Source organism: Pipra filicauda, unplaced genomic scaffold (genome assembly GCF_003945595.2).
Source record: "Pipra filicauda isolate LSUMZ 115617 unplaced genomic scaffold, ASM394559v2 scaffold101_size5749837_pilon, whole genome shotgun sequence".
Classification (NCBI taxonomy): domain Eukaryota; kingdom Metazoa; phylum Chordata; class Aves; order Passeriformes; family Pipridae; genus Pipra; species Pipra filicauda.
In genome coordinates, this window is record NW_024103452.1 from 7,827 (window position 1) to 30,338 (window position 22,512).

Sequence of the window (22,512 nt, forward strand, 5' to 3'; positions counted from 1 at the left end):
ATAGGGAGGAGTGCTCTGGGACAGAATTATTTAGAATGTCTCACCAGCTGCACCTCTACAGGTGCGAAAGCTGCAAGAGCACCATCCCTGTGTGCTGCCAGGACCCATCAGTGGCTTCACCTGGGCAGGGAGGCCTATTTAAAGCAAGGGATGGGGTGAAGGTCAGGTTGTGGGTAAGAGTGTTGTGTTTGTGAGCAGCAGCATGTTCAGCACTGTAAAAAGATGTTTATGAAACTGTTTTTCCAGAAATACCTTGTTTTAAAAAGGAAATTAAGTGGTTTAATACTTGGGAGAAATACAGTGGAGAGTCAGAGGGCAGCTGGCCTGCTCCAAGACAGCAGTGAAGACACTGCTGGCAGCAGTCTGCTGGCAGGTTACTGCACAGAATGGGATGCCCAACAGATATAGGAGCATCTGCCTTGATGTTGATATATGCAAGTGTCACCTCAGGTAAGTGGCATATAACCTGCACACACGTGCCAGTGTGTTAATGGGGTGCCACACAGACAAAAAACTTGATTGGTTTCTCTATGGAAATTAAAACCTTCAGGGTATTGCTAGGTAAGGTGCCAAGATGCCTTCATTTCAGGACGCATCTGAAATCACCCTGTAGAGGTGAAATTAAATGGAGTTGAGAAATATTGTTGAGGCTTTCTTAAAATTCTAGTATTGCCTCCTACCTTCAGTTCTCAAGTCCCCCCTCAGCCTAAAAAAAGACCCTCACAAAAGGGAAGCAGTTTTTTTCATATATTAAACAGTAGTAAGTGGGAAGACTCCTCTGGCTCACCCAACCTCACTGAGTAATGCAGTAAACGTAGCAATCCTCTGAGTAGTAGGAACTGAAAATAGCTTTCTTCTTTGCTGTGCTAGTTTATTTCTCCTGTGCCAGATTTGTCTCTTGTTTGTCAGGGAAAACTGCCAGGGGTGTATGAGGAAACTCTGGACGATGGGTGTTTGGAATACGCTGTTGTGAAAGCGCCTGAACTTCTGCGGAGCCTTTCAGCAGAGGGTTGTGAAGCAGCTTACGAACATCAGTTAATGGGAGGCTGTAAATAAGAGAAATCTGCTGGAGAAAAGGCTTTTCATCGTGAAAGGCCTGATCTGTTTTCATAATCTCGGAGGCAGAGGTTAATGCAGTAAAGGCCAGCACGGCTATGGGCTGACTTTCCGTCGGTAATTTTTAGCCTGTAACCACACGTGGAGCGCAGCCGTGCTGCTCATAAAAATGTGTGAAGGTTAGGACAAAATGTCAGCCAGAGGGTTGGTAGCTCTACTACAGGGCATGATCTGAGCAGCTGGGGCATGAGGAACAGCAAAACGTGCCTCTTGGCAGCAAATGTGCAAAGAAATAGTCCTTCCTGAGTGTGCACACACAGCACTATCAGCTCCTGCCTCCAGACAGGGAGTGGGTGCAGGAACAAGGTCAGTTATGTTTGGGTAACTAAAGCAATTGATTTGTTAAGCTTCCTCCCATCTCCTGATCCTACAGAGAATGACAGCTTAGGTTTGTTTTAAATGAGCAGCATCTGACTTCTAATGAATCTGCGCCCAAAAGAAATATTTGTATCTTATTTTTGGGTGATGGTAGTGCTACTTGTGAGATGTAGGCTTGCTTTGACCAGTATTTCTCCCAAGTATTTGCAACTCAAGCTTTACCACATGACCCGTGCTTGGGAACGGGAAGGTGACCAGGTAAAACCTGGTTCTAGACAAAAAATATAACCATCATTGCTGTTTTCTTCTAATTCTAGTGAAACACAGCCCTACTTGATGCACAGGGCTCCTAGGGAGCAGCTGGGGAGGAGGTAGCACATGGCCTCCCATGTTCTACCACATGCGCTGCTGCTGAGTGGGATCCAATATTCCTGGATTTGCACACTATGCCAGAAAGTCTTTTTGGTGGCAGGATGTTTAACACCAATTTCATCTGCTGCCTTCAAGGTGCCTGTGTGACTGAGGCTTCAAGGTTACATGTATCATTATACTCCACAGTCAGAGAAAATCAGAGTATCAACCTGCCTACATATACACAGCAGTCTGTGAAGTCTGCACCACAGCACAGCAAGTTTGATTTCTGAGCTCGTGTCTAGACCACTATCTGTCAGTATCTTTTGGAGCTAAAACCACAGGGGCTTTCTAGCACAGCTACCTGAGACACAGAGCCTCTTAGAAAACGAGCTTGTAGGTGAGGGAAAAAGAGGGATCTGGAGAACTGAGCAACATGTGCACCTCATGGTAACATGTTCTGGCACAGGCTGCAGAGCCACACGCTGCCTTTAATGCATTTTGCTATTACTTTTCGGTAAGCGCACCTCTTTGACAGTTTTGAACTCCTTTTCTAAAAGAAAAGTCTTTAGCAGCTGTAAAACACCTGCTTAAAAATGAACATACTTAATTTGAACAAAACTTAATTAAAAGCGATAGCAGCCTCTCCCCCAGTTCCTTCCAGCAGTGTTTTACTGAACTACAGCTGAGGGATGTTTTGCAGTTTGTTAGCAGATCCCTGATGGCAAGTAGTTATTTCCACTGTAGGGAATCAGTGACGTCTGGGTTGGTGCAATTCTATAAATTCAGCAAAATAGGAATGAGAGGCGATGGCCCTTGGGGATTGTCACAGAAAGAAATGACTAGCTACAAGGAGCGCTGCACCTAACTAATGGAACAGTAAGTGACACTCAGTGAGATGCTTTAAATGGGAGCAGACTGAGTTCAGTCTCAAGAGGACCTTGAGGGAACCTATCAAACTACTAATACATTGGAGAGGAGTGTAGCATAGTTCTTAAAATACAAGCTAAATCCTCTTTCATGCACCAGCTTTCCCATGGTGCCTAACAGTAAGATATGCTTCCTGGTTTCCAGCTTGCTTACAGCAGCAACAAGTTAGAATTAAGAGGGCAAAATGTCATTTTCAGCTGTGAGAAATTAATTCCACTCTCCGTGAATGAAGCACTATTACAAACAACCAAGCATTAACTAAGTCTTAACTACTGGCTCTAAAGAAAATGTCATACTTCATGATCAAGTGTTTTTAGGGTATTTAAACTTGCTTCTAAATATAACCTGTTATTTTGGTGACAATGTTTGCCACACTGTATGTAACAGTCATCAGACACTATTTAAATTCTAGCATTTCCTTTGCACTGGAAACCTGCAATAGGGTATTTTAAGACTTTCCTCCTTGCTAAAGAAAACAGTGTGTTCTTTCTTTCCTTCTCTCTTGAAAATTTAGGGGTGGAAAACTTGCCAGCTGTGGCTGGGATCAAGCATGCTGTCCTAGCAAGGTTGTGTCCCCTGCTTGCTTCTGCAGTCCTGTGGATCCAGCTCAGGCAAGGAAGCTGCTTCAGTGTTCTGAACAGTCTGGGCTCTTTGATCCAGCCTTCATGGAAAAGCTGAATGAGAACCTCTTTTTATCTGACTGTGGTCAAGGTGCATGTGGGGTTAAAAGGTCAAATTTAATCCAACTCTAACCACGGGAAACCTGACTGTGGAACCAGCACCAAGACAGCAGGTGGCAGAGGCAGTGTGTATGCAGCATCCCTATAAACCTTGCCTCTGCAACACTTTGCAGTGACAGTGTGGGTGGCTACAGCCCTGATGTTTTCTGGAAGCAAATGCAAGACACAACCACTTACAGCTTTTCTGACTTCAAGCTTCACATCTGGCAATTATTTTCTGAAAAGCACAGAAAAATATATTGCTCAGATTTACTCTGGTGACCAAGATACAGCAAGGAATGATTAAGAAAGACTAGACACAGTTGCTCTAACCCATCCATGTAGATGCTGCTCTTCGAGAAGGGGCTAAAGCTCTGTTGTACTTGTCTGTTATGAGGAGCAGTTGTCACAGGCTTGGGAGATCCCTCAGCTGGCAGATTTGGGTATTGCTGGCTGTAATAATTTCCATCTAGTGAACCCAGTACTGTATTTTATTTCCAGGGTAAAGGCTTTAATCCCACATGCTTCATCAAGCAGCTTCATGTCTATGAAAATTACACTGTGTAGCTCCATCCAGGCCCTGCAGGGCAGGACTGAACCTTCTTTACTAGAATATACACTGTGAGATCATCTTGAAAATCTCCCTTATTCAGACAATTGTGACTAAGTACATCACCTCCAAGCATTCTCTTTGCTGTGTGAAAGAGCCAGCTCTTAAGTGGCAGTTTCATTTTGTGAATTTAAGTGGCAGAGGGAAAACTCAGTTAAGGTAGGACGAGTTGTGGTTTCTATGTTAGCTGAACAGACAGAGAGGGAAGAGGAAAGGCAAATTAAGTTTCAGCTTTTCCTCATCAGTTACAGGACTGCGACGTTGTAATGCTGAAATATTACTGCATCTTGGCTAATATAAATTTATAGCCAAGACTACTAACGTGAGGGGACAGAAAAGACAGGCAGATAGACAGACTGCAATAACTGGTTTAGAAAGAAGAGATACCAAGATGAGATCTTAAAAACCTATCTTGATTTTTTCAGGGAAAGATGAGGCAGGCTTCAAATTTCAGAGTTATTTTTATGTCTTCTCGGACCTAAAAATACATCAACACATCTGCTTTATTTTTTCCTTATTTATCCACAGATATAGTTCACAAATACAGGAGTCCCAGCATCCTTTATTTTTAAGCCATTTTTGTCAGCTTTTTTCCCCAGCAAGTCTTACCTTGTTCTGTTTGGATACAATACACCTGCTGGAACTGCTACTGTCAGAATTACTGCCTGGAACATCATGTTTGTTTGGTCAGATAACAGCATTCATGGAAAAGCCATAAGGATTTGGCCTTATTAAAACCTCGTGCTTCAGCAACCTTTAAGCATCTTAACAAATCCTTTTTCCACTGCCTATGGTTTAACAGGAGGTTATTCCTTCTAGAAATGTAGGGGACTATGGCTCAGTTTTAACAGATGAGGATTCAAGAACTTACTGAACGTTTTCCCAGGGCCCTCCCTCATTCTTATAAAGAATTCTAATCTTAATTATGAGTCCACTGTCCAAAACAGAGTATTTGCTCAATATTATTTCTGTCCCAACTACACTTGTAGAAAGCAGCTTTTTAAGAATAGTATTTTTTCCACTCTTTGCATATTTGCAAGTACAGGTTGCTTATCAAGGAAAAGGCCTTTTTTTGGTGCCATACTCATGCTTTATTAAAAAAAAGAAAAAAAGCTACACAATGCTAAGAAAAAAAAAAATCAAGTATAATTTACAAAAACCTGCAGCTGTTTTAAAGAGATCTGATCTCACCTATAAATGGAAGTCAGCAGGTAAAAACCTAAATGTTAATTTAACACTTCAGTTGCAGTACATCTGAACTTAATCATCCAAAACAATCAGTCATTCTTAAACTGACTGTTGATTGTAGCTACACAAACAATCATCTGTATCAATTGATTAAAAAAAGTCACCGGGAAAATTGAAAAGATAAATGGAAAAATGCCAGAAGAATGTTACTTAGCCCGCCCATAAGCCTTTGCAGAAAATAGGAGATCTTTCTGGCTTTGCTCTCCTCTGTAAGTTAATTGCGATTCCTCTGTGAATTTTAGAAATGTCTAAGTGTAAAGCTGCTGAGTTCTGTTCAGTGAGGGGACCGAACTGGTACAGTATGGATCTATGTATGCAATTGCCAGCAAGCTACACTAGTGCTATGTCTTACTATCTCCACGGAAGCATATTGTGCAAGTCTCAAATAACTTCAAAACACTCTTGAAACAGCCCTTGTGTCACTCCTATGAGGTAGGCAGTGTCCTTCCTTTGGAGGAGAAAAGAGAACAGACTCTTTACTGCTCAGTACATCAGGCACACTGAAAAATGGGACAACCAGCCCACATTATTATTTGGCTTCCCTGAATTCAGAGCTTTCACCTGCAACACTTTGTTTAGCACCATGCATTCCAGGAATAATCAGTGAATGATAATTTTGATTATACCTGTTCCAAGCTAAGGAAGAGCTTCAGCATAACTCTTTAAACAAGCACTACCATCACTAGTCTGCAATTTAATAATTTTGTACATGAAGAATTAAGGTGATGCTTCAATCCTTTAGTCTGACAGCAGCCACTCTTCTTTCTCAGATTAAATGATACTGGGAAAAAATGAACTGCTGTCATGAAGCAGACAGCATACAGAGGGCTACAAGTATCCCATGCAGTTCAAATCTAGCTCAATGCTTTGTAGACATGAACTCTAAAGCAGTTTTTCTTACCCCAAGTGTGGAATTGTTAAGTCTGCACAATTTTTTTGAGTAAGTTAAGGAGCTGTGAGAAAGGAATTAATAGTGGTCCTTCACTCTAAGGCCATAGTTTATGTGCTGTCTAAAACCACTTTAACATCTCTTACTAATTAGGAAGAAACTCTAGCCCACATCTTTTACAGTTCTCACCGTGAAACTTTCTCAAAACCTCACAGGAGCAGTGGTGTGGCAGTGTACTAAGCCAGCTGAATAGTGGTGAGAACGCTAGATTATAATAATGCTTATGCTGCCACATGGAAAGGGGTGGCATAGAGACAGGTAGAATTGCTACTGTCTCATCTTTAAGTCAGTGAAAGGATACCCTACACAGCTGGTAATAATGATATCCAATAACATACCTGTGACACTAAGCTATCTCTGTGTGTTTAAAAATTGAGTAGAAAATTCAAGTACCAAAATAAAAGTTTCTAACCAATGGGATAAAGCAGCAAGTATACTCTTCCATTTGAAGAAAAATTAGTATAGTAGACTGGCTTATTCACTAGAAATAATGTTAGAGATGCCAAAGTTCAGTTTCCACTGCATACTGGAATGTTATTGCTAAGTTTCAACTACAGCAAATTAAAGAGAAACAAGTAATTCAAAACTGTTATGACATTTATCATGAGCAGTAGTGGTCTACTGGCCACTGTTCTTACGAACTGCTTCTAGCTGAGAAAATTACTGTGAACCATCCACAGTGAATGCCAAGTTGTATGATCAGAAAGATGGGTTTGGCACAACTGGACATTGCCAGTGCTGATTCCTGCGCAAGATGCCTCCTCTCTTCCTTCATGCTTAGAGCTTAAGCATTTGGAAGGTAACCTTCAAGTGCAGAGAAAAGAGCTGAAACCTTCAAGTATTTACTTCTTATTTGTACAGTCCTCTAGCTTCTAAAGGCCACACTTGCTCCAGGACTCAGTCAGTAAGGGCTAAGCTATTTATCTCAGCAAAAACTAGAGTATTACAAATTAGCATCCTCTGTTCTGATACTTTGTCTTTTTTCCCGGTGTACCACTGTATCTAGAGTAGCTCTCATCACCACCCCCTCAGAGAGTACCTTTGATCCTTGGGAAGAATTAGAGCACACAGTTCAAGATGACCTATTACCAGAGGTGAAAAAAAAACCCTCTTGATGTCAGGTTAGAGACATAATCCAAAAGAGGGAACTTAAAAGTTCAGTGTATCAGGTGCTGCAATAAATATAGGGCTTTAGTATATAAAGCATTTAATACATAAACACTCTCTTGAATCAATGCAAGCTTGAATATAAGCCCTCAAACCTACCACAGAATCACAGATTACATCACTAAAGGCAAAAAAAGTTGTTCCACACAACTTGAGTGGAGATACCTCTTATGAAGGCAGCATTCAGCTGTTTGCTAAGTGATCTGTATGAAAACAAAGCAATCTTAACTGCAAAAAGTATTCTACCTGGACTAGCTATATTTTCAGAAAGTTGAATAAAGCATCTCTTCCACAGCGAGATGAGTCAAGAACATCTTCACAGTTCATTCTGGCAAAGTGTATAATAAAATAGTGCCAGTACAGGTAGTTTCAGAGCTTAGATGCTTCAAACACACTGTGACAGGACTTGGAAATATTGCTTAGCATTCATTGACTCAGAAGCTCAGCCCCTGCAGGGCAAGTTTAGATCTAAAAGAGCATTTCTACAGATGGGGATCAGAAAGGGCAGGGAAAGAAGACAGAGGTTTCAAATTGATGCCTCTTCCTGACCTCAGCGAGGTTCCAGATAACCTTCAGACACAGGAAGAGAGGCAGTTTAGATGCAAGCAATTCACACCTTGTCCAAGTGCCTGAATGGCAGCAAACTGAGACTGTATATCTGCTCTTTTCCCTGTCAGTTAAATTCTTGAATGCAGTGGATGTGGATCAATACCTCAGTACCTGGTAATCATGTAAGCACAAAAGGGAATCTCCTTTTGATTTCATAGAGCTTTTCTGCTTGAGTACTGAAATAACATGTAGTTAGTGATGAATATGCATCTGTGTTACTAGTAAGAAAGACAAAGTGAGAAAAAAAATAATTCAGACCAATGTACTGAGCAGCAGAAAGATGGGTGAGCTTTAAAAACCATAAAGGGTGAATTAAATAGTTTGCCAATAAAAACCATTTTTCAAATTCAGTTTCAAGTGTGTACAGCAAATCCTTGTAAAGCTTTAAAAAAGCCCAAAATCAACATTTGGATACATATGGTATTCTAGTTTTTAGGAGAGAGAACCAAGAACTTACTGAAAAGTTATTCTGTCTTGTTCAATAGTTTCTTGAGTAAACATTGCAGAACTACCACTATAATTTGAATACTTAAGCTGCTGGCACGACTCAAATAACTAACCATTTACCAAGTTGGGTATAAAAAAGATTTATGTAGTAATACCAATTCAGCACACAAATTCCATGCTTCACGAGTTCTGCTGCTGTGTAAGAGTCTTGCTAACATCTGTGCAGATAAGTTCAGATTTTTAGGTCACTGCAAGCCCAGATCAAAACAGCAGCAAAATATCTACCACTACAAGCAGCTATACCCAATTGTGCCTTTAGAATGCAAACTATGCAGAAGTCTAGATGATCAGTGCCTGGCCACTGAAATGGGACCACACACACAAACTTCAGTGTGTGCATGCTGTAAAGAATAATGTTACTTACTGAAGAAGAGAAATGCATACAGATTCTGATACAGATATGATACAATCAAGACAGATTAAGTCACTAGACATTCAGATTAGGAGAGGAGAAAAATCCTTCAAAGACAATGTACAGATGACAAGCCAGCATTACAAAGAACTCTAAAGGCACATTTCAGGTAACATGTTTCTGTTAAGACCAACCGCTTACACACGCAGGCACAAATCTTAACGGGTACCTTCCCCCACCCCCCAACAATTAAAAAAAAAAAAAATTAAGAGAAGTGCATTTTCAGTAATATTAACACCATTCAGTTAATCTGTTCAGTCCAAATGTTTAGCAATATTTTCCTTATGGTGATATGGATTCTCTGCACTACTCCAATCCAAAAAAAAAACCAAACAGGCAGGATTAGTAAAGGTTCAACTGTTGTACTTAGTTAATATTACTCATCAGAGCCCACTGGTCTCTTCTGTGCCCTCTTGTAGGGCAACCTCCTTGGTGAAGCTTTATCTGGATGGAAAAAAAAAGAAAAAAGGAGTTACAGTTGCATCAGTTGCAATTGTTACACGACTATGTATTTTTCTCCTCCCAAACAGAAGACAAACTGCCCTGCTAATGCAATGTATCACCACAAAGAAGCCAATCAAGCAACTTGTTCAGCCCTTTTCATACCAAATAGAAGGTAACAAAAAAACATTTCCATTCTGTAACATGCAACTCCAGGGTAAAGTTTGCTCTAGCCACTTACTAAAATACGAAAAAACTCAGAACCAAAAACCCACACCATCTCCACCCCACTCCTTTGTTTAGAAAACTTTCATGTTCGGTAATTACACTTTCATAAAGTTAATGAATTATTTTGATCAATGCTGACTTGAGTTTGCCTTCCTGAAGAATTTATGATTGACTCTCCTTTAAGCAAGCTGTCTTGCATAAAGCATTTCCACATTCATATAGACTAGCAGCTGAAGATAAGTGTTTTTCTTGTGAAAAATCCCACTTTTCCGGAAAGCATCCACATTTGACTATGAAGATGCACTTTATAATCAGATACCCCATATGAGGATTCTTCACTGTGAGGGTGGCGAGGCACTGGAACAAGTTGCCCAGAGCAGCTGTGGCTGCCCCATCCCTGGAAATGTTCAAGCCCAGGTTGGACGGGGCTTTGAGCAACCTGGTCTAGTGGAAGGTGTCCCTGCCCATGGCAGGGAGGTTGTAACTAGATGAACTTTAAGGTCCCAATAGAAACCCTTCTATGGTTCTATGATTATTGTAGAGAAGCTTCAATACTCTGTATGAAGTGCTAAAGCGATTGATATGTGCACCCGCTGACTTAAAAACGCACATTTTCTTAAAACAGAACAATCTCCAATAACTTCACTGTTTAGAGTATGTGCAAACACAAGGAGCAGCCATCATGCCACTATGAGCCGATCAGTACAGTATTAAATGTCTTTCAGCAATAAAAATTCAAGAACCTCCAAAATCTTAAAGGCCACATATTTTAAAGAACTCCAATGTAGAGTTCTAACTGAAGCTAACTGGGAGCTGAGAAAACAACAATTAAGAACAACTTAATTGTTTGACTTACATCAGTTTTTCCTAGACTTCAGGTATTAAGATATGAAAAGATATGAATATCTATTTGGCTTAAGAAAGGGACTGGGACAGGACCCAAACATTACCAGGATTTGAACCTGTTTAAAGACAGCTTGTTATTCAGAAAAAATAGCTTGTTATTCAGAAAAAATAGCATTTAGTTTTTCTTGCTAGATTGAGACTTCAGATTTCTGTGCCTAGATTTTACACTATCATTCTTGTGTCTCACAGGAAACAATGTACACAAGAAAGCTTACATCTTCACAAGTAGGGCAATAGTCCTGTAAATAGAGTAAAAAGGGTGAAGGAATAAAAAAAGCAAAGTCATCAGCTCCTGGCACATATCAGACCTAAGGCCTCTAGCCCTTCTACACTAAATGAAGCTCAGAATATGCTTATTTCATTAAAAGAGCAGTCTTTGCCAAGTAAAGGTAGGTCCCACAAAGGGTTTTCAAAGCACTTCTGTTTATGTCTTGTCTAGGATGCACTTTGTTGAGGCTCTCTCACCTCACACCAGCCAATGCTTCTGATGATAGTTCACCCAGATAAGAAAGACGCAGGAAGATAAACCTGATTAGTAAACTATTATACCCAAGGGTGAGGTCTGTTTCTCACTGAAACAAGATGCCCTCAGCCATTGGTCATGAATAGTCCCTCCACCGTCCTTATGTAATATCAGTTTGACATTACACTAAGGTAGCAGAGAAGGCAAAATACACATCTGCCTTTTAGATAAAGAGTTCTGGGAATTGTTAGAAGAGACAACAATATTTCAGCAGTATCCTACTGAAACTATGTGACTACAATATAACCAGAAATGCATACACAAAATACATGAAAGCATAAATTTAGAAGTACATAAAATGCATTTGTGCCATTGCACACATCTGTTCTGTTATCTTTTACTGCTCATGCTACATCACCAGGCATTGCATGCAGGAAGCTGTACTTCTATCCATGCCCAATTATTACATGGACAACACATTAACCACTTTCACTCTGCAGCTCACAAAGGGTTTGCCTCACCTCTTCTACTCTGCACTGAAGCCATGGGAAAGCAAAAGAGAAGAGAGTAAGAGAAGTTAGAAATATCCACAAACAGTCTAAGGAAATCAGATATTTGGGTTACTGTTGTCATTTCAGGTATCAAGTAGAACTTAATCATTTTGGATTTGTGAAGGACATTAACACCAAGTTTTAACGTGGCTTTAGTTAATATACACTTCTAATGCTCATTTAAAACTTTGGTCTACAGGCAAACTTCCAAACAACCTACAGAAACTTTGAGATGACAGCTATTTTCTCCTATTTAAACCTCCTTTGTGATGCAGGTTTTGGGTAGAGATTTTATACTGTTGAAAAACAGTCTACAGACCAAATTGTAAGAGTCACCAATAGTCATTACAGAACAAACTTTACCGGTTGATCTAATAAAGACCAGGCTGCTAAAGTAACAGTCTAATCATTAAGCACAGTGCTTTAGACAGTTTTTTATTCCCTAGAAGAGTTGTATGCTGTTGTGAGAAATGGGTATCAGTTACTTATTCCATTATAATTAATTGATCAAGCAGGTTTCTTATGCTCCAGTTTGTGGAAGACAGATTACTTACTTATTTGATTTAAAGTTTCTTGGGGAATCCAGCTCATATCAACATCATTTTGATTTGATGTTCCCATCTCTACTTTCTGTACCGGTCTTTTCCTCTGCAAATTCAAGAAAGGAAAGATTTTTCTTTCAAAGAAGGTTTGGATAGCACAATTACTAAAAATGCTACATTTAATGAATTGTAATTATTTCACTAAGGCACAAACTTAAGGCTAGTCAATGTATGGAGCTGTCTTTGGAGTTAAAGCTAGGCTATCCTTCCTAATAGCAATTTATTCCCTAAGCCTCACATTACCACTTCTTATACGCCTCACAATACTTATTCCACATAAAGACATCAAGATTTCATGCACACCTGGGCAAGTTCATTATACCTGTTGCAAAAAATGGGTGATGATTAATCAAACTTCGTGATGACTAGTTTCATTATGCTTTCTCAGATTAGTACAACATTCTTGTATGTCACCTTGCAAAATAGATGTCAACATACAATAATCATCCCATACTTTTTCCCAAGTGAAGTTACTTCAAAAATATGCTAAGCCACACCACACAAAGGCATCACCTATGCATTGCATACAGATGAGACTTCAAGCTTTCAACAGTTTTTACTTGCCAAACCACATACATAGACAAACCCTTAGCTGTTATTAGCTAAATTAATGCAATTACAAATGGAATTCAGAAGGCCCTAATCAACATTATGGCAAAGCTTTGATGAGAACTAAATAAAGGACTAGACAGCTGTTTTCCCCAAAGTCTGATCTGGATTAAACTAATAGGCAGAAATAGAGAGCATGGGGAAAATCTACCCAGTAAGTAGTGAATCAGAAGACACACACATCCAGTGACTGGAAGGTATCAAAGCTTCCAATTCAGCTTCAGTGTGGCGCCAAAGAGCTGAGTAATCAAAATGTCTTCAGTTATGAAGTTTTAAAAAACTCTCTAGTTTCTCCAGTAAGCTCTAAGGTTCTAAAAATAAATCTTCTGAAGTTTTACCTGTACTGTCATATTCCAGAAACAATGACTGAATTGCTTTCTTTTCACATCTGTGGTGGTTTGGGCTAGGCCTTCCTTGGTGACCAGTTTGTAACCAAGGAAGGGTCCAGATTTATCCAGTATTCCCTACGATTTTTACGTAAGCCAGATTATAAGAAGAAAGGAGGAGAGGCCTTCGCTCTCTTTCCTTCCGGCGGCTCGGAGGTGCAGGTTCCCTGCTGTTGAGTCTGCCATGTTGGGGAGCGAGGCCTGGCAAGGCCTTGCCGACCTTGGGAGACGGAGGTTGCCGGCGATCGTTCCAGAGCGACTCTTGGTTGTCCCAGGAGAGTAGTGAGCTATTTTCTTTGCTAACTCTTTTTAGTTACTAGATCTTGGGCTACTGATTGGGATATATATATATATATTTTACTTTAGTTTTGTTCCCTTTCCCTTCCCTTTCCCTTGTGAAATTGTATATTTTAATTGTATATAAGTGTAAATATATTTATATATATCACTTTGGTTGTCTCTCTCTCGTTTCGGGTTTTCTTAGTTTTTTTCCTCCCTCTTCTCTCTGAGGTTTGGGGCGGGGGGGACTTCTGGTGGTAAGGTTTGGAGACTTGGCAGGGAGCCAGCTTCAAACCATATCAACATCAAAAAGGTCTTGCATTAACAAGTACATAAACACACTACCCACCTTCCTAGATTCTAGTAACTGATGTAGGCCAACAATGACAAGTAGACCAAGTCCAGCGAGGAACATGTACATGAAGATCCTTTAAAAAACAGTTTAAGAAACCATTAAATGAAAATCCTAAGTTCTGAAGAGAGTTTACACAGAGGCACAGAATCTAAGCCTAGCTTTGGCCACATATGAACTTTTGTAGGGAAGGAGTGGGGAAAAAAACAATGATTCTGAAACTGAAGTGCTAACAAATATTCTGACTTTGACTTCAGAAACTGTAATCAAACTTAATTCTGAACAACAGAACATTTGAAAAATGCTGTATAAATTAGAAAACTGTTCTAAATAAATACTGAAATTGTGTAACTTCAAGAACTTTTTTGCACTATCATGAAGTTTCAAGATATTGGGTTATAGGCAATATTTATGTTTGTGACAGCTTTAAGCACTTACAAACCCCTTAAAAATCTCTTACATGCTTTTAGTACACTACTGCAAAGCAAGTGCTGCTAGGACTTAATTTATTTGCAACAGAGCTTTGAAAGACCTTGCTTATCTTGTTCTGGGTTCCACAGTTAGAATTCTACCTATGCAATAAATAGGTTTTTTTAATCTGCTTATTTAGGTTTGTTTTGAAGAATTTTACCAGAAATACCTGTAGATACTTAGCAAGAGGTGAATATAAGTTAGATCTAAAATTAATTTGGGAAGTAGGCAGTTTACAGGTAAAAAACCTATTCCAAGCTGAACATCTGAACCCAGATTTATGATAAAGGAAATTATGGAGTTAAACTAAACAAGAGACTTAATTGAAAATCCCTGTTATAGAGTAATTATCTATTCACAGGACATTTGCACAAACTAATTCTAATACATTGAATTCTTTTGAGAGCTCCTTTTTCAGAGTATCACACATTTTCATGTGACCAATTTTTCTTTCATTTATGCCATTCTATTTGAGAAACATGAATTAATGCAACAGCTATTTCTTTTGGCTGACCTTTTTTAAAAGGAAGCTTGCTCAGCAGGCAATTTCTACCTGTGGCAGGACAATTCAGATATTCAACATTGTCTACAAGTATTTCTGAAGAATAACTTTTTTTAACTCAGAGGTTCACTTAAAATTCCACTCCAGTGTTAAAATATTTAAAAGCATGTCAGTACGGCATATGCTTGCAACGTACAAGGTGTGTCAGATCTACTTATCTTTGAAAAGAATCACTCCTGAAAGATATCTTCTACAGATAGGGGATAGTGCAAAGAATGGTTGAGTTCCTCTATCTTGTACTCCAAATACATCTTTTAGTTTATATAACCTTAGATTATACTGGAGTGCTCCAGAAATTTATTCCAGTCTTGACAGCAGGACCCACAGCCTAATACTATGGACCCTCTGCACCTCTTAACTCTTAGGAAAAAGCATAGTAGTATAACAGCTTGGAATTGCTATGTACGTGTATAACATCCAGTCCTATTCCAGGCTTATGTCCTCTGAGCTAAAGCACATCTGTAAACTGCTCATTGACATAGTACCAATCCTGAAGATCCCCACTATTAATACAGACTTTAATTTTGGGAAAAAGTTCTTATTTTCAGTCTGTCAGCATTTGTCAGATGCCTACTACACCATCAACATAGCAGACCTAACATTCAATAAAACGAGGATACAGGAACTAGTCTCACTGGCACCATCAGTAACCTGTTCTACCAGGACACAAACTGAACTTGCATCTCCAGTCTCCTTACGTTTCTCCATCCAGCCCATCTTCTTTTTCAATAATTGTAACAGTTTGATTGAAGACAGCATCTTGAAACATGTTGCCCTATAACAAAGTTTGCACATAACATTTCAAACTAATTTGTTAAACACGTACGCAAATGTTTATCTTTTTCCATGTTCTTGGAAAAATTCTAGAAAGCAGTAACTCTTGCATAAGACTTTATTAAGTAATAAGTAGTGCTAGTTTGACTCAACACATAAAAGCACAAATGTTTCACTCCAACTGCAAAGAACAGTCTTGGTATTAGCAAGACAGTCACACCTGGCCTTCAGTATGTTATTTCCTATAACAAGACATATTACATACGAAGGGTTCTTATTATGACTACCAAAACACAAAAGGTACAGAGGCCCGTTAATCTTTGACCTGCACCAAAAGAGAAAAAGAATCCCCTGTTTTATCCCCATTTATGCTTTTGCATAGTCTTCCCCCAGATTGCAATTACTGGCCATTTATTTGCCTAAAATAAAGTTTGCAGATGGCATTCAGGTTGGTAGTAGGGTTTGTTAACATAGTCCAATCTGAAAAGCACAGTGATAATTCAGTTGTCCTAAACAGGTTGGTTGGTTGGTTTGGTTTTTTAGGAGTACATCCCACTACTATACAGTTCTAAGGCCTTCTAGCTTCCACTGACGACATAACTTTAAGTGCAACATATAAAGAACTGAGAGTGCCTGGGCAGCTAATGTGAAACATGTAAGCAGTCACTTAGTGTGCTTACGTATCTAGTGATTTAGTTAAACATTACAAACGCATTCACTTTATGAAGCGGTAGTAACCCAACTAAGCAGTTCTTTCCTGACACCTCCACATCAACTAGGAAGATTCAGATGAATTACATCAGACTTACGTTTACATCTCTGTAGTTGAGATTGATAACTAGACCGAAAGGACGACCACCCATAGGCTCAGCAGGGATGAAAGAGTACTCAAACGTGGCTTGTCTCTGTGGTGGAACTACTGTGTTCAGAGAGAGAGCTGTGAAGTTCTGGATATAAAACTGGTAGTCTTGGGGATACCGGAAAGAAGCATCGAGAGACTCAACAATGAAATCCTCTGTACCCTTATTGGTGAAGCCCACCAGAAATTTTACAATGTTGTTCGCTGGAAAGTCTGAAACACGAAAAAATATCCAACTATTAGAAATTTCATACACCACACCTAGCCAATTTCTAAACAGAGAGCATCTAGAACAGACTGTGGTTTTAGAGCTTCACTGTTTTACGCAAACAGATATAGTCTAAGCATTGGTAAAGAGGACGGTAGATTAGCAGGGGACTCTTACCTTCACCTTTCACAAATAAGATAGTTGTATCAGCACTAGGTGAGGCTTTAGGCTCTCCTGACAAGTCTTCTTCCTCTTTTTCTTCTGTCTAAGACAAGAGACTTTTTTGAAAAAATCCTATAATGAACAGTGAAGCAAAGACCATGCTTGGTTCATGAGAATCCCATGCGGCAAAGCAAGCAACAACGGCAAGTACCAAATCCTACTGTTGCAGGATTAGCACAGTCAGTCTCCCTCTAGACTTGATTAGCATCATTTTCAGCATTTCTCTTTCTATTTGTTATATTTGACACAGTACTAATCTGAACTGCATTTATCTCTATTGAAAAGGTTTATAATCAGAAAGCATCAGCATGGTTTCTGTTTGGGGGCAGAAGGAAAAGAATAGAGTCTAAATGTTAAGTGTTCACATCTAAGATATTTCTATTTAGAAAACAAGAACTTCCAAAATACAGACAACCATATGACAAACCAGAGTTACTTTCACCATAGAGGGAGTGTTTAGTAGCTTTCTATTCAGTTTTCATTAGTTAAGTGTATGTATGCCTGGAAACAGTTAGACTGTTGGAACTAAGCAAGTTCATGGACCCACTTGTTCAAGTTCACCTTCGTGACGATGAACTTTTTAATTTGGCAAATGCAAGCATTAAAGGCTTATTTTCCACTTTGGGATCATGGGATCATCACTGCCCCCACCAAATAAAAACAAGGCTGACCTAATTTTGAACAGTCTCAGCTAACCGCTTGCAAGTCAGACCATTTGATTTCAGTGCTTAAACGACCACCTGAAGCAGTGGATATCCTACTGGACCTGTCGTACACATACCATGAACTCGAGAACCAGAGCTGAGCACCTAGCATCTTGATTTCAAGTATATCTTCTCTTTCAGTGACAAATAAATGTCTAAAAAGCGTAATGCTTTGTAACCGAGCCATAAACTATTTATTAAAAGCAAAATACACTCAAAAGGTTATTTAATAATACTCTGTCAGTACTGACATAGCATACCTTCCACCACTTAACAAAGCTGGTCAACCATAAACTCACCAGCTTATCAACATCAGTAAAATCTGATACAACGAAAGAACAGTTTACCAGGTCTATGTTCTTATTACGCGTCTTTGCCTAATAATGTCCCAGACTTCCTTATTTGAGAGAATTTTGTACACTAAGTGTCTAGCAAACCTAATACTCAGCTGCTATAAGCAGATCACAAAACCACATAAAATATTTCACTTTTTTGTTTACAATTTTTTTTGTTTGTAATTTTTTTTGTCTTGTAAATTAAGTTTAGTTAGCAGAATTCTTTTACCTGTGTTGTCTTGTCTGATTAGTTTTGCTTAGCATAAATAACTAAGGTTTCTGAAGCCTTAGGCTGCAGCTGCAAACTTTCACCTTGAAAAGTTGAACAAATCTTGAACTGTTGCTTAGCTATGTGAAGGGAGGCTGGGAGACCAGCACAAACTGAAACATTAGGAAGCCACAACTGTCAGCAGAAGATGCAACCCATCCAGACAAATACAGCTAGAGAAATAACTCAATAAGGAACAAGAAGACCCCAGAAAAAAAAATCACCATTAAACCAAGAGGCACGTGCAAAGTGCACGAAGAACAGGTGCACAGGTTGTAAGAGTATAAAAGCCCAGGGATTTTGTTCAGGGTTCTTTTCCAGAGGGACTCAGCTCAAACTGTCCCTATTGCAGTAGCACTCAATTATTAAATTATTTTTTCCTGGAATCAGACATCTGAGACTCTGCTGAGAGAAAACTTATGTCAAAGAAATTTTTTTAACGTTTGCCAAGCTGAAGCAAGTGACCCTAAACAGCAACATGCTCACAACATACCCTGCAACAAGTGTCAGAGGCTAGGAATGTAGCAAGTGAAAAGGGGCTACAAAACAGACGTTCTGTTGCCCCTGGAAAGTAGATACAAAGAAGCCAGAATTAAGTAGACCCACAGCGCAATCTTTTTCTCAGTTTACTGAGGTGCAGCTTAAGCTAGAAAAGAACTACAGGGGGCTCCCATGAGAATCTGTTTCTCTCACTTGGTGTTCTTTTTTGTGACCTATAGTTTTGGCAGGATGTCCCCATGTGGTTTCTCAACTTGTAATTCAGGAAGAAAAGATAAATCCTTTTGACACTTCAAACTGAACACAAGCTTAATCAGACACGTGGAAACAGCTACTTGAAAATAACGTTACTAAACTCATACGTAAATTATCCAGCTTGAAGCACTTTTGGTCTAATTCATACTTCTGAAGTAACGCTCATGTAAAATTACCAAGTCTGTTGGCTCATCTTCTTCAACTTCAGCTTCATCATCTTCATCTTCAACTACAGTATCTTCCACAGCTTCCTCATCTTCTGTAGCATCTTGAGCTGCAGCTAATAAACCTGAACCTATCAAAACAAAATCCAAGAAAGCCTTTTTAATGTCTAGTTAATGAATAGAAAACTGACACTGAAATACAATTCTCAAACTAATGTTTGAAGAAGTTCTTAAAAATCTGTCCAGTACAGTGTTTTGAAGCCTTAGTTGCAAAAACCTCACATTAAAATGATGCCTGGGTTGATCTTTCAGCATTATTCCTTCTCTAATAACTTTCTCACCTACTCATTTATCTGCCGGCAAGTTGAAAAGCAAAAAGTTTACAGTTGGATGACAAAAAAAATCAGCATTCACTCAGCAATGCTTAAATTTGCAGAAGGCAACAAATTTGCCTTAAAAGCTATTGCTTAATTTTGGAACATGTTAACATATGAAAATATTTTAATTTTGTAATTTAAAAAGTGAAAATAAGACATTGCTATTGCCAGGAAATTAATTTAGTAAGTACTGTTTCTTCTAAGACTAGCAAGTCTACTAAATGATTAGCATACTGATAACAGAACAGCCCACTTTGAAAGGTAGATTAAAAGTTATTATTTTTGCACGTATTTTCACTCAAGTTTTAAAATATAAAAAAGTCTTTTTTTAATATGACCTCAATATAATGTACTAATATAACCATATATGCAACAGAACCACAGCATTAGTCAGGAAAGAAACCTGACCTAGAGCAACGCTCCAAGACAAGTGTAATCTGATAGTTCATTGCCTCTTTGCTTTCATGGAGCCAAGCCTCATACATTCAAACACTGGGCAAATATGATTAATAAAAATATTGGCCACGGGACAAAGTTCTGTCCCTTCGCAGTTTACAGCACATAGAGGCAAGGCTGAGAACTTTTAAAACATGTGCACAAAACTACAGATTTTTTTTTGTTAACAAACCTAACTTTTTCCACATATGAAAAAGTAGAAATGAACGGATGATTGATTTACCCAAGTCTGAAAAAGATCTAACTGCTATAAATATGCATTTAAAATAAATATTTAAAAATTTTCACTGGAAATAAGAATCCTTGAGCAGGACAAGTATATCCGAAGACTAAAGAATTGTCAGTCAGCGCTAGAAAAAGCAAACACAACCCCTCAAGTGTCTTCAGAAGGTACACTCAAAGACTTTTGCTCGAGCACGTGCAATACTTAACTTAAGCCTTAACTACCGTGATTTTATTTGCTGAAGTTTTCAACTTGCAAGTGTACGAAAGACTATTTCAATTTAAAAATGAACAGGGTACAGGTAAGCCATAGGCACCCTTTGCTGCCCAGCACACTCTTTCATATCCGTAGCTTACAGTCTTTTCAATGGATGTCGGAGGGGCTGATGATGATGTGGCAATAGCGGGAAAGGAGAGCTGCCGGCTGTGGGAAGGGACTATCACACGGCATGTGCTGCAGCCCACTGCAAGAGCTGGATGAGAAGCCTCCCTTCCCTCTCCTGCCTTCCCAAACTTAGTAGTAGGGAGGTAATTTCCAGACCGTGAATCAGATAACGCTGCAGCGTAAACAGAGATTAGCGCTCCTCGGTGTCGCCAAGGACACTCGGGGGGTGGCAGCAGAAGAGGTGGGAAGGCAGGGTGGCAGCCAGCGCATCTGCTGGGGAATGTGGAAACCAGCACCGCCGAGGAGCGGCGAAAAGAACAAGCCCGCTGCCCCGTCCCCAGGCGGGGTCTGGGCGGGCCGGTGTCACGGCCGGGACCGGGACCGGTGACCTGGCGGCAGCCGCAGGGCCCTGCCCGACACCGCGGACGGCTCTACTGGGAGAGACGGGGGCCCGGCCCCGCACCCCGCCGGGGCGCCCTCGGACGGGGCCGGGGCCCCGCAGGCACCGGGCCGGGCCCCGAAGCCCCGGCGGCCACGTGCGCGGTGCGCCCGGGGCGATGAATGAGCAGCGCCCGCCGGCTCCGGGCGGGAGGGTCGCGCAGGCGGCGCTGGGCTCCGCAGGCCCCGCGGGAGCGGCTCCCCCTCCCCGGACCGCCAAAGGGATCCCTCCCGCCCCACCACCGCTCTCCCGTGCCCGGGCAGCGCCGGCCGCTCACCCGCCCGCCCTCACCTGGGCCGCCGCGGGCGCCCCCGAGCAGCAGCGCGGCAGGGAAGACGAGCAGGACGAGCAGGAGCAGCTGCGACAGGCGCCTCATGATGGCGGCGGCAACGGCCCGGCACCCAACGCAGCCAGCCCCGGCGGCGGTGGGTGGCGGCCGCTGCGGGATTGTCTAAATGGCGGCGAGTGCGGGAGCGGGCGCTGGGACCTCCTCCCGCTCCTCCATCCGGGGCCGCGCCCGCCCCGCTCCGCCCCCGCGGACGTGGCTCGGCCGGGCAGGAGGCGCGGCGGTCACGTGGGCGCTTAGCACACGTCTGCCCTCAGCCGGCGGCGGCGCGGGCGCCTCCCGATCCACCCGCGCCGCCCCTCCCACAGGGAAGTGGGCACGGCACCGAGCCTGTAGCAGTTCGGGGAGCCTTTGGACAACGCTCTCATCCACCTGGTGTAGTTCTTGGGGAATGGGGGGGGAGGGTGGTTCTTGGGGCTGTCCTGTGCAGGGCCAGGAGTCGGGCTTGGATTGATCCACGCGGCGCTGCAAAATGTGGAAGATGTAAAAATTTTCTTAAGAAAGGATGTTCTTTGATGTTTGCTCTTTGTTTTCTTTTCAAGCCTGATAACAAGAAAGGAAATTTAACCCGTGAATCACATAGCAGCTAACAATCAAGCTCTGAGTGATTTCCATTTGTTAGGAAGACTTACCTGTAGAATTGCCTTGTTAAGGTGTAGGGCTTGACATGCTTCGATGATCTCAGACCTAGGGGGAGGTTAACAAAGCTTGGGAAGAAGGATGCACCACTGACAGCGGATACAAAGAATGCAGAATTTACGTGGCACAGGAATATTTGGCAAAACTCCCAAGATAAGGAAGAAACTAATGAAGACAACTCAGCAGCTGTGCTGAAATCAGCTCCAACTGGGTAAAAGGTAATTCCAGCATGGGGGAGATCATGATGACTGGCTCACGGACCACCGACCCAAGAACCTCACTGACTCAAAAGTAGAGAAAGACCGAGCGTGCGGATTGATTAGCATGAGAAGCGAGGGAGTCATTAACCAACAGAAGATAGAATGCTAATAAATAAAGAAACTATGTAACTTGTAGCCAATGAACATTAATGCCTGTGTTTGCTAAAATGTATAAATAGTGGAAAGTTTTGATTGTTGGTGTGCTTGACTAGTGGAATACCACTGAGCACCCAGGCTCGAACAACTCTGAAATAAATAATAAATGTTTCTCTCAAGTGTGTAGTTAATGGTTTGTTGCACACTGAGTAAAGAATC

At 40.9% G+C, this 22,512-nt stretch overlaps 1 protein-coding gene and 1 long non-coding RNA gene across 3 annotated transcripts; one reads left to right on the forward strand and one right to left on the reverse strand.

Annotated features, from left to right (window-relative positions):
- Nucleotides 1-4,486: 4,486 nt before the first annotated feature.
- Nucleotides 4,487-21,491, reverse strand: SSR1 (signal sequence receptor subunit 1). 2 transcript variants are annotated; one of them, XM_027744989.2, is made up of 9 exons: nt 21,244-21,491; nt 19,086-19,204; nt 16,805-16,892; nt 16,370-16,632; nt 15,485-15,561; nt 13,751-13,829; nt 12,080-12,173; nt 11,496-11,510; nt 4,487-9,380 (listed from the first exon to the last, which is right to left on the reverse strand). In XM_027744989.2, exons 1-9 carry the CDS (start codon nt 21,326-21,328, stop codon nt 9,313-9,315), a joined length of 888 nt encoding a protein of 295 aa, XP_027600790.2. In that variant the 5' UTR covers nt 21,329-21,491; the 3' UTR covers nt 4,487-9,312. The 2 variants fall into 2 exon arrangements, with proteins under 2 accessions (XP_027600790.2, XP_027600792.1); XM_027744991.2 differs by lacking the exon at nt 11,496-11,510.
- LOC120324240 lies at nt 21,188-22,472 on the forward strand. Its single transcript, XR_005565407.1, has 2 exons — nt 21,188-21,675; nt 21,841-22,472. It is a non-coding gene; the product is annotated as an uncharacterized LOC120324240 (long non-coding RNA).
- The last annotated feature ends 40 nt before the right edge of the window (nt 22,473-22,512 follow it).

Bases quoted from the DNA above. Each gene is read 5' to 3' on its own strand.
- SSR1 (XM_027744989.2), bottom strand. From the start codon at position 21,328: ATGAGGCGCCTGTCGCAGCTGCTCCTGCTCGTCCTGCTCGTCTTCCCT. The intron at 16,893-19,085 runs GTAATTTTACAT...CTCTTGTCTTAG, and splicing joins AAGATGAGCCAACAGACTTG to ACAGAAGAAAAAGAGGAAGA. The intron at 16,633-16,804 runs GTAAGAGTCCCC...TTCGTGTTTCAG, and splicing joins CTTATTTGTGAAAGGTGAAG to ACTTTCCAGCGAACAACATT.